Genomic DNA, 14872 nt, shown 5'->3' with positions numbered 1-14872 from the left:
GACTACTTAATACTGGCAAGTGGCAACAAACACTCGTGTCACAGAGAGTGAGGTTCCTATCAATGTCATCAATTGCTGGAAAAAAAGTTGTAGGGGCTGATTGATCGGCTGCACAAATCTCGAAACTATCTTGCAAGATTTATGTTGGAGAATTTCATAAACCCTATACGCTGTCAAATTTATTATTTTTTAATAATTTTCGGGAGGGGGATTATAACTTATGACCTATTAAATATTGGAAAGCTAGAGTTGGTAATTAGGAACTTTGCAAGAGGCTTATAACTTGAGTAGTTTGAGTGTTTTATTCATGCACCTGACGTTTGGTGTTGAATCTTTATTCCTCCAATATCGTTTGTATAAATGCAAATTCTGACATTTAGGCGTGTTTGGTGGGTTAAATTGAATTGGGCATTAAGGATAAGATTGAATCAGCAAAGACTTGTAAGACAGGTGCAACACATGTATGATGATAGGTTAGATAATCTACTCTATTGTAGATTGATAACTCATCATGTCCGTCACCTTACATTTTGACATAACAAACAACGAATTGAACTTGAGTGTTTTTTTTTTTTTTTTTAACAAATAATAATATCTACATTGAATTTTCAAGTTCAATTTAACTGATCACAACCTATCATATCCAGCCCACCAACGAGGCCTTACCGACAATCATAAAAACTTTTGCAGTGAGGAGTATGGTTGTAAGTGTCAATTGTTTGGTGAACAAAAACAAGATTTGCGGAACCTAAAGCGTTGCGTTGTGGTGGGAACTGGTCCAAAATATCACACAACGAAATTGAGAGAGAGAGAGAGTATAAAAGGAAAAAAAGGCGGGGTGAGATTTAGTGACATGTAATTTAATTTTTAGTGACAGCCATGAAAAATCGCAGACACCTTCGTCCTCCACAAACTTGCTGCACTTTCGATCCCCCACCCCACCCCCTCTCCTTTCCAAGAAAAAAAAGGAAAACAAGAAGCTTTTCTCGTCGACCAAAAAAACAAGAGAAGCTTTTGCCGACCTCATTACCACCATAACTCTCTCTCTCTCTCTCTTCTCTGTGTGCAGAAATTCAATGCGATCTGTCTCCTTCCAAACATGCATTTCGCAAAGCTCGATGATTCGCCTATGTTCCGCCAACAGGTTTCTTCATGTTCTAAATTTTTATATGCTTATATATATTGTCATTATCTTTGTATGCTAACATTATGCCATTGAAAGCTCAGATCAACTTGTTTGTTTTGGTAGGCTGATTTTATCGTCATAGTTTACAAATTTCACATCTTTTTTTCTTTTTTTCTTCTGAATTTATGAATTATGGTTAACAATGGTGTGACATTTTTGCTTCTATTAGAGTTTGCCAGTTTGGTTGATTTTCTTTTCAAATAAACGCATCGCATATAGTGAAACATTTTCGGCGTAATATAGATCGTTAAAGATAGGTAATGCAGCAGCCTTGATGCTGTCATTGTATTCGAATCCATGTCGTTAAAATTACTTGGGGTGAAGAAAGTTACTACTTTTCCCTGCATTTGTTGCTTATTCGATATTCGTTACTCTGCACAATCTGGACACTTGAAGTTTTGATGTTTGCTTATTGATGTATGCTATATTGGAAACAGATACAAGGGTTGGAGGAAAGTGCAGAGTCACTCAGGGGAAGATGTTATAAGTTTTACAAAGGATGTCGAAAGCATACGTACGATGAGAAGTCTCTCTATCTCCTTATGCCTTCTGTCTGAATAATGACAACATTTTCTCATTGAACAGCTTTCTTTGGCAGTTGTGTCGTTGTTGTGGCGTCGAAACATCAAATCTTTAAGCTTTTTAGCATCCGAGAATAAACAGATTACTCGACAAACACATGAATGCACAGAGGAAAACTAAACCCTCTTCATATGAAGAATTAAACCAAAACTTCCCCACTCAATCTCCTCCGTTCAAGCCACGGAGTTTATTACTTCTTAAGAAAAATAGACGGAATTGTGGAGTTCTTTTTGTGGTTTTATAATCCTCAGCAGCTGTTATTTGTGTCTTATAATTTTTATCCAATTTAATTTTTCAGAGAAGCGCTTGGAGAAGCGTATGATGGTGAAATCGCTTTTATAACTGCCCTCGAAACTTTTGGGGGAGGGCATAATGATCCTATTTTTTCAGATTTAGGAGGTATGTCTTTGTATGATTGTGTTCATCTCTGCCTAGTTTCTGTCAGTACTTCTAAATTCCGCATTAATTTTCTCAGGCCATGTTATGACCAGATTCACAACTGCTTTGAGAGAAATCGCGACGTACAAGGAAGTTTTTCGTTCACAGGTAGTAATCTGTTCCCGTGTCCTCAACAAAATCATAATCTGAACAATATTTGTCGATATGATCATATTTTTTCAACCTTAACCATTTCTTCATCTCATGATGCTTATATATGATTTCTGTGTTGAAATCTTCATGTTGGTCTCAGTTAGAGCACATGCTAAATGATAAGCTGATGCACATTGTCCATGTTGACCTCCATGATGTCAAGGTACAATGTCCGGCGAAAGGTTAAGTAGACTTGTTTACGTATGCACTATACTTACAGTAGTTGCTCCGGTTTACATGGCATTGGTTTCGATATTATGAACTGTGTTCTGTTGTATTCCCTTTCATCCCTCTCATTGTCCAACTTTTTTTCGCTAAAGTATCTTATTGGTGCAGGAAGCCCGAAAGCGTTTTGACAAGACTTCACTTGTATATGATCAGGTGGTTTTCTGTTCTGACAATTTCATACATTCGCATTGGGCGTCGAAGTTTGCAGAATACAGTATTTTTCTTCAATCAAAATACGGTTTCTTGTGCAGCAAGCATATGTGTTTTTGTTAGACTTATAAGGGTAATGTGTATTCTGTGCACACTGCACAGGCACGTGAGAAGTTTCTGTCGTTGAGGAAGAGTACGAGGATGGATATAGCTGCTAGTATAGAGGAGGTATATCCAAAATGGTTCACCTCCAAATTCAAATACTATTCGGTCTGTTGTATAGGTTGAATTAAGATAGTTTTCCATGGGTGACCATTCAAATCTAACTTGGTAGAGAGACATTCCAGGAACTGCAGAATGCAAGATCCTCGTTTGAGCAAGCCCGCTTCAACCTGGTAAGATAAGTTTCACAACGACAATTTGGTTCAAATAAAATGCAATGCAGAAGAAGTTAGGCTTTCAACATAGTTTACTTATGTATCCAGGTTACCGTTCTATCTGATATCGAGGCCAAAAAGAAGTTTGAGTTTTCGGAAGCTGTTAGTGGCATGATGGATGCTCATCTCCGTTACTTCAAACACGTATATTACACCACCCTACTGATAATTTGTGCATCGCAAAGGTCTACACTGCTTATGATATTGTCCCTTCCATTTGCAGAGTTATGAGTTACTGCATGCAATGGAACCGTATATCCATCAGGTTTGTGATTATAAACAGCATCAAAGTTCTCTTCGGAAACTTTATGGTTTCACTGTCAAGTTAATATCTGTTATTGTTAACTGTAAGAGTTTTTGCTGTTTTCCGTTGTAGGTTTTGGCTTATGCACAACAGACAAGAGAAAGTTGCAAACAGGAACAGATATCTCTTAATGAAAGGATACTAGAGTACAAAAGGCAGATTGATCGGGAAAGTACACAGTCCTTGAGCAGTATCCATGGTTCCCCCAGTGGAGATGGTCCACAGCCTCTCTCTCGGAAATCACATAAAGTGATCGAGGAAGTGATGCAATCTGCTGCAAAGGGGAAGGTACTTGCAGTTGCAGATACATTTCAGATTTCTCTTAGTTTCGGCACAGTTTGAAGTTGCATCCCTGTAGGTATGAATATGCTTTCAGGTACAAACCATTCGGCAAGGATATCTATCAAAACGTTCCTCCAACTTGAGAGGTGACTGGAAGCGAAGGTATTTCATCCTTGATAGTCGAGGGATGCTGTACTACTATCGCAAACCATTGACTCGGCCATCTGTAAGTCATTTGCCGGAGGATATGTTGTATAAACCTTGTTTTGTGTCTCCCACTGCTTACTTGATGTTAATCATACTGTTTCAGTATGGAAGTCAATCTTCTCCACAGAAGAATAATTACTCTGAAAATGGCTCCGGGATTTTGAGTCGATGGCTTTCATCTCACTACCATGGCGGTGTACATGATGAAAAATCCGTTGCACGCCACACCGTGAACTTGCTGACATCAACGATAAAGGTTGATGCAGACCAGACAGACTTAAGGTTCTGCTTCAGAATTATATCACCAATAAAAATCTACACTTTGCAGGTATTCGTTTCAAAAAGTTCTTGGGAGAGGTTAATGTTGGATTCTTACCAAATTTGACGCCTTAAACATATGGCAGTTGATTCTAAATTTTTTCGGCGATGCAGGCAGAGAATGCACTTGATCAAATGGATTGGATTGAGAAAATCACTGGAGTAATTGCTTCACTATTGAGTTTCCAGACATCTGAGAGGGTAATTGTTCAGAATCTGCATTCTTTAAAACATGAAACCTTTGAATCTATAGTTGTTGAAAAGGTTATCGATTGTTTGGCAGCGTCTCTCGACTAGCCCTACAGGAAGCGACGATCAATTCTCTGGAAACGAGGGTAGTTCATTAGAAAGCGCTCCTGATGCTGAGCAGACAGCTATTCCGGAGCTCTCACCTAAGATCACAGCTTGTAATTATCTCCGAATGTCTAAAAGTTTGCAGCCGCACAAGTTCAAACCGAAAAGTGAGAAACTGATTGACTTACTGAGAAGAGTGTCTGGTAATGAAAAATGTGCAGATTGTGGTGCACCTGAACCAGATTGGGCATCTTTGAACCTTGGGATTCTTATTTGCATCGAATGTTCTGGTGTCCATCGTAATCTCGGTGTACATGTATCAAAGGCAAGTTGTCTAGTTTAAGATTTATTCTGTGAAATGTTTATGGATGTCTCCGTTTGTTTATTAACGCATTGATGCAGGTTCGGTCACTGACACTTGATGTGAAAGTATGGGAACCTTCTGTCTTAACCTTGTTTCAATCACTGGGAAATACTTTCGTAAACTCAATTTGGGAGGAGATGTTGTATTCAAGTTCTTTGCAGGCTGATAACATGCCTATAGGGTAATTAAGTACTCCGTAAATCTATATGATTAGAACTGATGTTCTTGTTGTGCTAATAACTCGTTAGTTCGTGCGATGTGGTTTCTCCAGTGCTGATAGAAATGAGCCGTTTCTTATGATAAAGCCATGTTATGACGATCTTATTTCGACAAAAGAGAGGTATATTCATGCAAAGGTATTCTTCTAAATAGTCTGCTCACTCCTTTTTGTTTCAACTGTATAATTTCGATAGGATTTGTTGTTCCGAATCTCTGAGATTTCTCTCTACTTGCAGTACGCAGAAAAACTTTTTGTTCGTCGTACAAAAAACAATCAGAAGCTCCACGTAACGGGGCAACAGTTGTGCAAAAGCGTCCGAGCGAATGACAAGAAAGCAGTTTACCGCTATATTATTGGTTATGAAGCAGATGTTAATGCTAGATCAGTGCAAGCATTAGATGGTATGCTCTTATAATCTGAAAAATGAAATGCAATTGGTTGAACAGAAATTACGTGATACCGAATGGTTGCTTTGCAGATCATTCCGAAGACAAGCCTTCGTCGAGTAACTTAAATTCTGTCACTAGAAGTGAAATTCAGCCCGCAAAAGACAGCGCTGAGGACTGTTCCCTGCTTCACCTAGCTTGCCAAAGTGCCGATATTGGCATGGTAGAGCTACTTTTACAGTATGGTGCGCACGTAAACGCTACTGATTTAAAAGGTCAAACACCGCTGCATTATTGCGTTATCAGAGGGAACATTGCTATTGCAAAGTTGCTTCTGACGAGGTAAGCCTTTGTGCATTTGGGACTCATTTGGGGTTGCTTCTGTATGAAGCACTTCTGCGGAAAACTGCTTCTTCTACAAGTGCTTTTATTAAATGCTCATATCGTTTAATTCAATTGCAGGGGAGCTGATCCTCGAGCCACTGACAGAGAAGGTAAAACACCAAGTGAGCTTGTATCAGAATCTGCCTCGAAAGACAATGGGATGCTGGCTCTTTTAACAAACTCCGGCAGATGATGTTCTAAAACCGAAATTTTTCGCATACTTAACACGAGAACTAATCGAAAATGTGAGACCGTTTTACCTCTTCGAAATGTAGGATCAGTTTAGTTTTGTGGGTTGAAGTATACAGAGGCAGTTTGATTTGGTTTGTATCTGTTTATGTTCTATTTTGTTCTCTATAATTTCGTTGTGTATAAAAGTAGAATGTTAGGAGGTTTTAGCAAAAGTTATTTTGTTGTTGCATGTAGATGATCATTTTTTTAAAGAAATGTCGATTGGAACGGAGCGTTTTAGCTTTCTCTTTCTCGTTGTAAAACCATTTTATGTATCTTAATTTTAACTCATTACTTGTTTCACATATCTTAAATCTAACTCATTACTGCCCACTTTCACTACTTTAGCGCTCTGCACCTGTCTACCCAGCTTGTACCGTGGGCACGATAATTGGTACACCAGAGGTGCGTCCTTTCCGATCCTCTTGTACTAGGGAAAGGTCCTCGCAATGCTCTTACGCCCACACTGGATATGAACCGAACTGTCTCACGACATTCTGAACGCAGCTCACGTACGGATTTAATGAGCGAACAATCCAGACCCTTGGAACATACTACAGCCCTAGGTGGCGAAGAGCCGACATCGAGGTGCCAAACCTTCCCGTTGATGTGAGCTCTTGGAGCCCCCAAGGTTCAAAGTTAACTGTTTAAACTAAATTGTCCATATTAAATGTTGGGAAGATAAATCTTTAACAATACTGGTGATGGTTTATAAATCAAATAATCTGAGCAGAAAATGCAACCTATAATAAACATAAAACATCACATAAACTCTCATTACTGAGAAGAGTTTTAGTAATAAAAAGCATAAAAGCAATTTAGAAGCACTTTGTTGAACTCAATCTGTCCAGAAACACTTCATACTGCTGTATCATTTGAGAATTTGCATACGGTAATTAAAATTTAATATGTAAACAGCTGAGATGCATCATGAGTAAGACGTAAGTTAGTCGTTTATCAAATCTGACTTGAGAGACAAGAAAGTAGAATGTTCAAAATAGATCCTCTTTACATTGACTCAAAAATATTTTCTTTCGTATCTAATCTGCCTTCATCTGAACGATACAAGGGCACTTGCTACATAATAGCAGCCATCATTAAGAGGAGAACTAAGTTCTAAACACATGAGCACGAAGAAGCAGAAATCTTCCAGCATGAAAATATCAGCAAACCAAGTTGCTTCTTTCACAAGAAAAATTGCTAGTTACCACATTAACTTAGGTCTGTTACCTGTACGACCACCTCACGGCATTGTTTCCTGGTCTTGCTTTTATCACCCATCTTCATATCATCTGGATTAACCCACCACACCAACCTTCGAGTGTACTGACTACTTCATATCCTGCCACTGTTGTCCCTTTCCCGTTCTCTTTACATCAATGTCTGTTTCAAACCAAAAAAGAAAGTTCCATAAAGTTGTCAAGAGGTTAAAATTAAACCAATAAACTTTTCCAAGCAATTCTGCAGTTAACTATTAAGGTGCACAGGTAAAAGTTTACCTTTCTAAGCATTGAATCCACCCCTTTGCTTTAAGGAGAACACAATCACTGGTTAAGAATGAGGAAGCTCCACATGGCCAAAACCAAGCTTTTCCATACCACAACTTGCAAACTCCACCCTCAGGCCAGCAGTTGAATTTGGTTGAGGGAGCAATGAATAGGAAGAGAACCAGAAATTCTGTCTCGATCAACTAGATTGCCATCTTTACTTGCTTTCAACATATTCCGGAGCTAACCTCACTTTGGTCCTCATGAATTAAGTCATCTAAACTGGTGGAATGTGAAACCCATCCAAACCTAAGCATGCTCTCAAAAATCCTTGCTGCTTTTTCCGCATTCCCTAATTTGTGAAATCCACGAACTAATGTGCTGCATGTTGCAAGACTGAGCATAAATCCATGTTCTACCATTTCATCAAGTGACTTCATTATCTCAGAAAATTCTTCCCTTCGGAATAGAGTACTTGTCAGTGCATCAACCACTGCACTGTTGGAGATTGCACCATTGACCAAAGTTTCATCCACCAGCTTTAAACATTTTACCAAATCACCTTCTTTGCAATAAGCATCAACCATCATACGATATGTAACTTCATCAGGCTTGAGTCCCCTCGTCACCATCTCATCAAAAAGAGCAAACATCTTATATCTGCTTCCCGTGCTATTGTATCCGTGTAAAAGTGAAGTATATGTTAAAATATTTGGCATCAGATTCCTTTTCTGCATTTCCAGAAAGAGCTGTTCTGATTCCCTCATCAACCCCTCTTTGCAGAGGGAAACAATCAGAATCGTGTAGGTGACATGATTTGGGGTCACATGCTTATCCACCATATCTTCCAACAACCGGTTAGCTTCCACCATCCTCCCCAATTTGCAGAAGCCATCAATCAATGCATTGAAAGGAGAAGTGGCCGCAATGCCCTTCCCCACTATGTCCTGAAATAAAGACACAGCCCTCTCCATGTCACCTGCCTTGCAGCACCCATCAATTAGGATGCAGTAGATGAAACTATCTGTAGGGATCCCACGTAGAAGCATCTCATCTAATAACTGAAATGCCTCGGTTAATTTTCCGGATTTGCTATATCCGTCCATCATTGTAGCATAAGTCACAGCATTAGGAGACAAACCCTTTCTGGAGATTCCATCAAACAGTTCTCTGGCTCTATCAGTGTCACCTGACTTACACAATCCATTAATCAAGGCATTATAAGTAACAATGTTTGGATCAACGCCTCTCCGGCACATCTGTTCAAGAAGTTGGAAAGCCTTATCCACATTTCCCTGCTTACAAAAGCCAGATATGAGAGAGCTGTAAGTAAAAACATCTGGAACCAGATCCTTGCCGAGGAGCTCGGAGAAAATCCCCATTGCTTCTTGAATTTTTCCATTCTTTGAGAGACCATGAATAATGACACTATAAGTTTTGATATCTGGGAGCACCCCTCGTCCAAGCATACATCTAAACGTAGAATATGCTTCGGTTAAGTTACCGTCTTTGCAGTGCCCGTCAATCAGGGCTGTATAGATAACATCATTAGGAGCTATACCGCAACCCAACATCTCCTGGAAATACGTATTTGCAAGTTGCATTTGCCCCTCCTTACAGTATCCATGAATAAAAGCCCCATAAGTATACGCATTAGGCTTTAATCCTCTGTCAACCATTTCCACAAAGTAAATCCTGGCTTCATCCATTTTCCTGGCTTTACAGAGGCCAATTATAAGAGAATTGTAGCAAAATGCATCAGGCATGACTCCCTTTTTGGTCATTCCTTTTAATACTTTTATTGCCTCTTCAAATTTTCCTTCCTGGACGTGACCTCTAATTACAGTTGTGTAGATAACGGCACCTGGTTTCAAACCTCTGGTAATCATTTCCTTCAGAAGTTGATTAGCCCCTTCCATATCTCCACACCGGCTTAGGCCATTGATTATCGCTCCATAAGTGAACACACCTGGTGCAAAGTTCCTCTTCTTCATCTCATTAAGTAACTCACAAGCCTTGACCATATTTTGCTCTCGACAATACCCGTCAATTAAAAACTTGTATGTCTGGGCATTAGGTCTAGTGCCCATAACATTCATCTCATTCAGGAGAACTTCTGCCTTCTCCATCCTACCAACTTTACACATCCCAGCAAAAATTGCATTACATGTGGCATCACACAACTTAAAGCCTCGAGCAATTGTCTCATCTTTGATCCTCAGAGCCTCTTCCAAGTAACCTTCTTTCATCAACCCATCAATCAAAGCAGTGTAGCAGGTGCTGTCGGGACTCAAACCTTCATCATACATGTATTTCAAAATCAATTTTGTTTCTTCTGGTCTCTTCGTTCTGCACAACCCGTCAACAAGTGCCGAATAAGTATACCTATCCGGGACCAATCCCTTCTCCACCATAGACTTCTTTACCGCTAAGGCTTCATCGACATCCCCAGCCCTACACAAACCACCAATCACCACATTATAGGTACTTAAATCTGGATTACCACCCTTCTCCTCCATCTCTAACAGAAACCTCTTTCCCTGCCCGGCATTCCCTGCCCTACAATGCGCATGGATCACATTGTCATAAGTGTAAAAATCAGGTTTCATGTTCGCCTCTAACATCCCATCATACACCTTCCAAAACAACTCCATTCTATTACACTTCAACAAATCATTCAACAGAGAATTGCAGCAATCCAATCTTGGCAAAATCCCAACTTTCCTAAGTCCCAGAAAAACATCAGCAGCCTCATTCAACCGCCACGCCGCCTTAAAAGCTCTAATCAGAAACTCAAAAACAATCTTATCAGACCCACCACACTCACCGTCTCTAAAACAACTAACAACAGAATCCAAAACTTCGAAAACTGGTTTTCGGGTCTTAACCATTCTATCTAACACAGCATTAGCCTGCTCAAACATCTTGGAATTGCACAGAACAACAGCAAGAATCGAAAAGGAATGCAAATTTTGGGGAAAACCCAGGTGGGTATCGGTCCATAGGAAGAAACTAAGGAGGCGTTTTGGGTCACCAACCTGGTGGTTCTGCTGCAGAACGGCTCGGACCACATGTGGGTTCAGCTTCCTGGGGAGGTCCGATGAGTTGAGAACGAAGTGCCAGTCGCTGTGGTTTCTGAGGACGGTGGAGATTTCTCTCACTGTTTCGTCATCGTCATGTTTGAACGTCTCTGATTGCTGCGAGGTGGTGGTGCAGTATTCGATGTGAATCAAAAGTCTTGCTTTTGCAATACCAATTCGATTGCTCAGATGAAATGCAAAGAGATGTCCATGAGAAAATAACCCCATTTTTTTCCTGATGCCCAAATGGTGAGCCACTCAGCTATGGCAATGGAGGCATGAGATGAGAGCAACACAAAGACATCTGACCAAGAGAGGAAAAGAGGAGAGGGAGAGGGAGAGAGGGGGGGAGAGAGGGGGAGAGATTGGCCTGGACTATTTTGTAAAGTTTTAAACTTTGAAGCCCAATTCATAAAAACCCAATGAACCCAAATGGCCTGCACCTTTTCAGGTCCAAATTCTCACCTGCGTTGGCTGCTGCTGGGTTTCCTTCCTTCTTCCTTCTTCCTCCCCAAAGCTTCTTGAACTCGTAACCTCCATTACTGCCTTGCAAACAACAAACCCTCCTTGAATTCTGTAGAAAAAGCCATGGGTGCTCTGTAATTTTCCTATCTAATCAGCATCAGGTATAATCTCTTTTTTCCAAATTGTTTGATGGGTTATGCAATTTCGAATCGTATATTTAATGGGTAATTTTCTTTTATTTATTTTTCAATGGATTTTTGTGTCCCTTCGTTTCTTGAAGGGGATGGTTTATAATTTTGTAATGTCTTAAATGAGAAATGTGAAATTTGCTTTGAAGCTTTGTTCTTTGAACTGTTGGTGCACGGGAAAGTGATACGAGCCGGCAGGTATGAATTGGGTGAGGCAGAGAGTTCTGGTTTCAATTGGGAGGCAGAGGCTGCTGCATACTTTCGATGCGCCGAGCGAAAGCTTGAAGAGGAAGATTGCTGAGCTGGGGAAAATGAGGAGGAGGAGAAGCTCAAAGAAAGATAAGCAATCGGTTTTCGTCGAGGTTCCAGAGTCGATGACCTACCTCGACACAGCCACCATGCCCCAGATTCTCACCGCCGTTGGCATTGCCCTCTTCGCCAAGCTCCTTATGATGGTAAGTAAAATTGAATATATTTTTCTGTCATTGTTTCCACAACCACATTTGTTTATTTGCTCTCTGTTTCCTAAATGTTGTTGCTGTATCGTAATCTCCGACTAGAATCTGCATCTTGTTGAAAATTTGGAAATTCATGATTACCGGAGCTGTGTTTCATTGTTTTGCTCACTCTTCTGCCTATTGATCCTGCTTGTGTATTGCTAGAAAAAATTTCCTCGCGCTTTATAATTTGTTGCGGTTTTTGGAAGTTCAACATTGTTGTCTTCTTGAAGTAAGTTTTTTGTGTTTAATTTTCGAGAGGAAGATGAAATAAGTAAATGGTTTAGACCTTGTTGAAAGTACAGAGCTTTTATGTAAAGGTTTTACTTTTTGTCTTCCTGGCCATAAACAGAATAGCTTACCTCGTTTGATTAGAGAACATTTTGGATTTCTTTGGTTAATTATATTTAGTGATTAATGTAACTGGTCTTTCATGCTGGCAGTACGACGACTCGAGGTCACAAGAATTGATTGAACGCAAAATAAGGAATGCTCCTGCTGGGCAGGGCACTGTTAGGATGCTCTCCCGAGAGGAATGGGAAGAAATTCGCGAAGTAAGACCAAGGACTCCGTTTGAATCCAAGCTTGCTCGTCCAAATGCACGCTTAAGAACTGGAGAACCATTAGGCATGGTGAGGCACAAATTACTTTTTACTTTTAAACGGTGATCAGTCGTTCTGATCATTGAATAATAGGGTAGGATCAGTCTTGCTTTCCTACACTAAATTGCAGTTTTATTTTGGTAATATGCCACTAAAAATGGTATAGCATCTCAAGTTGTAAAACTAATGGCACCAGCTGAACACGAAATTTCCCCCCAAGCTGTCATTTACAGAATTTGAGTCATAGTTTTAGCGGGTCTACTTATGTACACGAATGTTAGGTTACTGCTGGTTTTTCTAATGCACATTAATGTTAGGTTGCTGTTGGTTTTTCTAATGCACGTGAATGTTAGGATACTGCTGGTTTTTCTACTGCACATGAATGTTACGTTAACCATGGTTTTTCTAATTTACATGAATGTTAGGTTACCGATCATTTTTCTAATGTACATGAATGTTAGGTTACCGCTGGTTTTTCTAACATACGTGAATGCTTAAGCAACCACATCTTTGATTTTTATTTTTTGCCTTTCAATTGGCCATTTAGCACTTGGATATTTACATGTGTAGGTCTGCACTGGTGACTAATTTGCTGAATGTTTACGTTACTGCTGATAAAAAATAGCATGCTGACCTTTTCGCAAGTTCTGAACCATATCTTTGCCTCTTGATCTAAGGAGTTTAAGTTGTATCATGTTTCTCACCCTTAATAGCTTCCAACCAGCATAAAGTCTTCTTTTGCGACCTTGCTATGCTTAACTGCTTTAGAAAGTATTATGCACGGGCAATCTCTGTGATATTTTACTTCGGTGCTTTTTGTTTCATAATTTGGTTCATTGCCCACAGGGGAAGGGTCTTACACTGCTGTAGAGTGTAGAAAATCATAGATCTTAAACGTTTTCATTTTAATGGAATTCTCTTAAAGAACATTAGTCAGAAATTTATATTCCACTTTCTCGAATGAAAAAGCTTCCGTGTTTTGTGCATATGCTTGTGCTTCTCTTATTTTTTGCTTTTGAGCAGTTAAAGAATGTTTGTTCACATGTTTTTCGCAGGAGGATTTAAAGGATTGGACGATTGATGTGCTCACAGATGCTTTTGCTCGGGTTGAAGAAAGTGTTAGACACACTTCCAAGTGACTTTTCCCCGTCTTTTGAGCATGTCACTTGGTGAATATCAGATTTTTTTTTTTCAACATTTTGATTCTCTATACGATATCAATCATACACAAAGCCTATGTAGGCTAAATTCTGCGCGCTTATGAGCCTCCCGAAGATTAGCATCTCTGAGGAGCTTCTGAAAGAACATCTTGCAATCGTGTGGATTTGGTTTCTGGTATAATTTTGTGCTGCTTTAATGTAGAAAATATACTTCCAAAAACCATCACAAAGCAATGGTGGCAAAGGCATATGGTAAAGCATTCGCTCAACTTGCACACTCCATGTGATGGTAGGCAGAGCTTGCAGAGCCAAATGTGTACGATTTTGTTCAATTTGTTGGACCTATTTGTTGTATTATGTTTTGCTTTCCAAAGGCAAACTCTCGTATCTTGGGCTGCAACTGACAAAGTATTATCTTATTCTCCAATCTCCATCTTCATGGTAAAAACTAAAATCTCCCGCCTGAGCTGTTACGGTGGTAGTATTTCAAGTCAATCAGGTGGTGCCATGGATTTTAACTTTTTAATATAGCCGTGTGTCATTAATTTGAGATGCCAGCAAGCACAACGACATTCTCATTGTAGGTAAGTTCTTTGATCGCGAGGGTTTCTAGATCAAATAGAGAAGAGCAGTGATCTCTGCACACAAATCTAATATATTCCCCCCGCCCCCTCCTCCGCCTCCTCCAACGCCAATAAGTTTATTCACCGTGACAATTTACCACACAAATCTAATATATTCCTCCCGCCCCCTCCTTCGCCTCCTTCAACACCAATAAGTTTATTCACCCTTTATCACTTGCTCGGTGAGTCGCAGTTATGCCAAATTGAGTGATCAAGAATCGGAGACAAGAATGTCAGTGTGCAACATCTTTCACTGAGTTGTGTGTTTGCCACTAGCCTTTCATATTGAATTCAATTTTTGCCCTTTCAAAAACTCAAAAGATCTGTCCAAACCAAACTGTAAATCCAACTCGTTCAGGGGGAAGAGAATTTATTCAATTTTTTGGATTTACGTGCATTTTTTTTTTATCGTAAGAACTTTCTTCTCAAAAGCCCCATAAATTTCACCCTATATGAACGAGATGTAAAAAAATTAATAAATATCGATGATAAACTACATTTAAAATCCTCTACTTTACTAAATTCGAGTGTAAAAGACGGGTAAATTATTTTAGCAACAAGCACAACTGCAGTTAAAAGCTGGCTATCAACTTATATCACTATGAC

The 14872-nt window shown here is 39.7% G+C and overlaps 3 protein-coding genes across 3 annotated transcripts; 2 read left to right on the top strand and 1 right to left on the bottom strand.

Annotated features, from left to right (window-relative positions):
- Window positions 1-888: 888 nt before the first annotated feature.
- On the top strand, window positions 889-6471 carry LOC137713988 (ADP-ribosylation factor GTPase-activating protein AGD1-like). Its single transcript, XM_088684467.1, has 20 exons — window positions 889-1144; window positions 1624-1700; window positions 2067-2167; window positions 2244-2314; window positions 2460-2522; window positions 2696-2740; window positions 2900-2965; window positions 3085-3132; window positions 3223-3318; window positions 3398-3439; window positions 3551-3766; window positions 3855-3986; window positions 4071-4295; window positions 4400-4486; window positions 4569-4904; window positions 4982-5124; window positions 5215-5299; window positions 5399-5564; window positions 5642-5891; window positions 6012-6471. Exons 1-20 carry the CDS (start codon window positions 1100-1102, stop codon window positions 6124-6126), a joined length of 2409 nt encoding a protein of 802 aa, XP_088540593.1. The 5' UTR covers window positions 889-1099; the 3' UTR covers window positions 6127-6471.
- A 628-nt stretch (window positions 6472-7099) lies between these two features.
- LOC137713135 (uncharacterized) lies at window positions 7100-11189 on the bottom strand. The gene is made up of 2 exons (XM_068452394.2): window positions 7664-11189; window positions 7100-7547 (listed from the first exon to the last, which is right to left on the bottom strand). Exon 1 carries the CDS (start codon window positions 10957-10959, stop codon window positions 7879-7881), a length of 3081 nt encoding a protein of 1026 aa, XP_068308495.2. The 5' UTR covers window positions 10960-11189; the 3' UTR covers window positions 7100-7547; window positions 7664-7878.
- Window positions 11190-11221: 32 nt separating this feature from the next.
- Window positions 11222-14070, top strand: LOC137713748 (uncharacterized). The gene is made up of 4 exons (XM_068453095.2): window positions 11222-11357; window positions 11534-11839; window positions 12325-12513; window positions 13539-14070. The coding sequence occupies exons 2-4, from the start codon at window positions 11585-11587 to the stop codon at window positions 13620-13622; spliced, it is 528 nt and encodes a 175-aa protein (XP_068309196.2). The 5' UTR covers window positions 11222-11357; window positions 11534-11584; the 3' UTR covers window positions 13623-14070.
- Window positions 14071-14872: the final 802 nt, after the last annotated feature.

Source organism: Pyrus communis, chromosome 14 (genome assembly GCF_041283825.1).
Source record: "Pyrus communis isolate YQ-2024b chromosome 14, ASM4128382v1, whole genome shotgun sequence".
In the NCBI taxonomy this organism is placed as follows: Eukaryota; Viridiplantae; Streptophyta; class Magnoliopsida; order Rosales; family Rosaceae; genus Pyrus; species Pyrus communis.
Note: the sequence above shows the minus strand (reverse complement) of the source record. Positions and strands in the feature narration are given on the sequence as shown.

Coding starts and splice junctions, on each gene's coding strand:
- LOC137713748 (XM_068453095.2), top strand. CDS start 11,585: ATGAATTGGGTGAGGCAGAGAGTTCTGGTTTCAATTGGGAGGCAGAGG. Junction 11,840..12,324: donor TCGCCAAGCTCCTTATGATG/GTAAGTAAAATT, acceptor TCATGCTGGCAG/TACGACGACTCGAGGTCACA. Junction 12,514..13,538: donor CTGGAGAACCATTAGGCATG/GTGAGGCACAAA, acceptor TGTTTTTCGCAG/GAGGATTTAAAGGATTGGAC.
- LOC137713988 (XM_088684467.1), top strand. CDS start 1,100: ATGCATTTCGCAAAGCTCGATGATTCGCCTATGTTCCGCCAACAG. Junction 1,145..1,623: donor CGCCTATGTTCCGCCAACAG/GTTTCTTCATGT, acceptor TATTGGAAACAG/ATACAAGGGTTGGAGGAAAG. Junction 4,296..4,399: donor TAAAAATCTACACTTTGCAG/GTATTCGTTTCA, acceptor TCGGCGATGCAG/GCAGAGAATGCACTTGATCA.
- LOC137713135 (XM_068452394.2), bottom strand. CDS start 10,959: ATGGGGTTATTTTCTCATGGACATCTCTTTGCATTTCATCTGAGCAAT.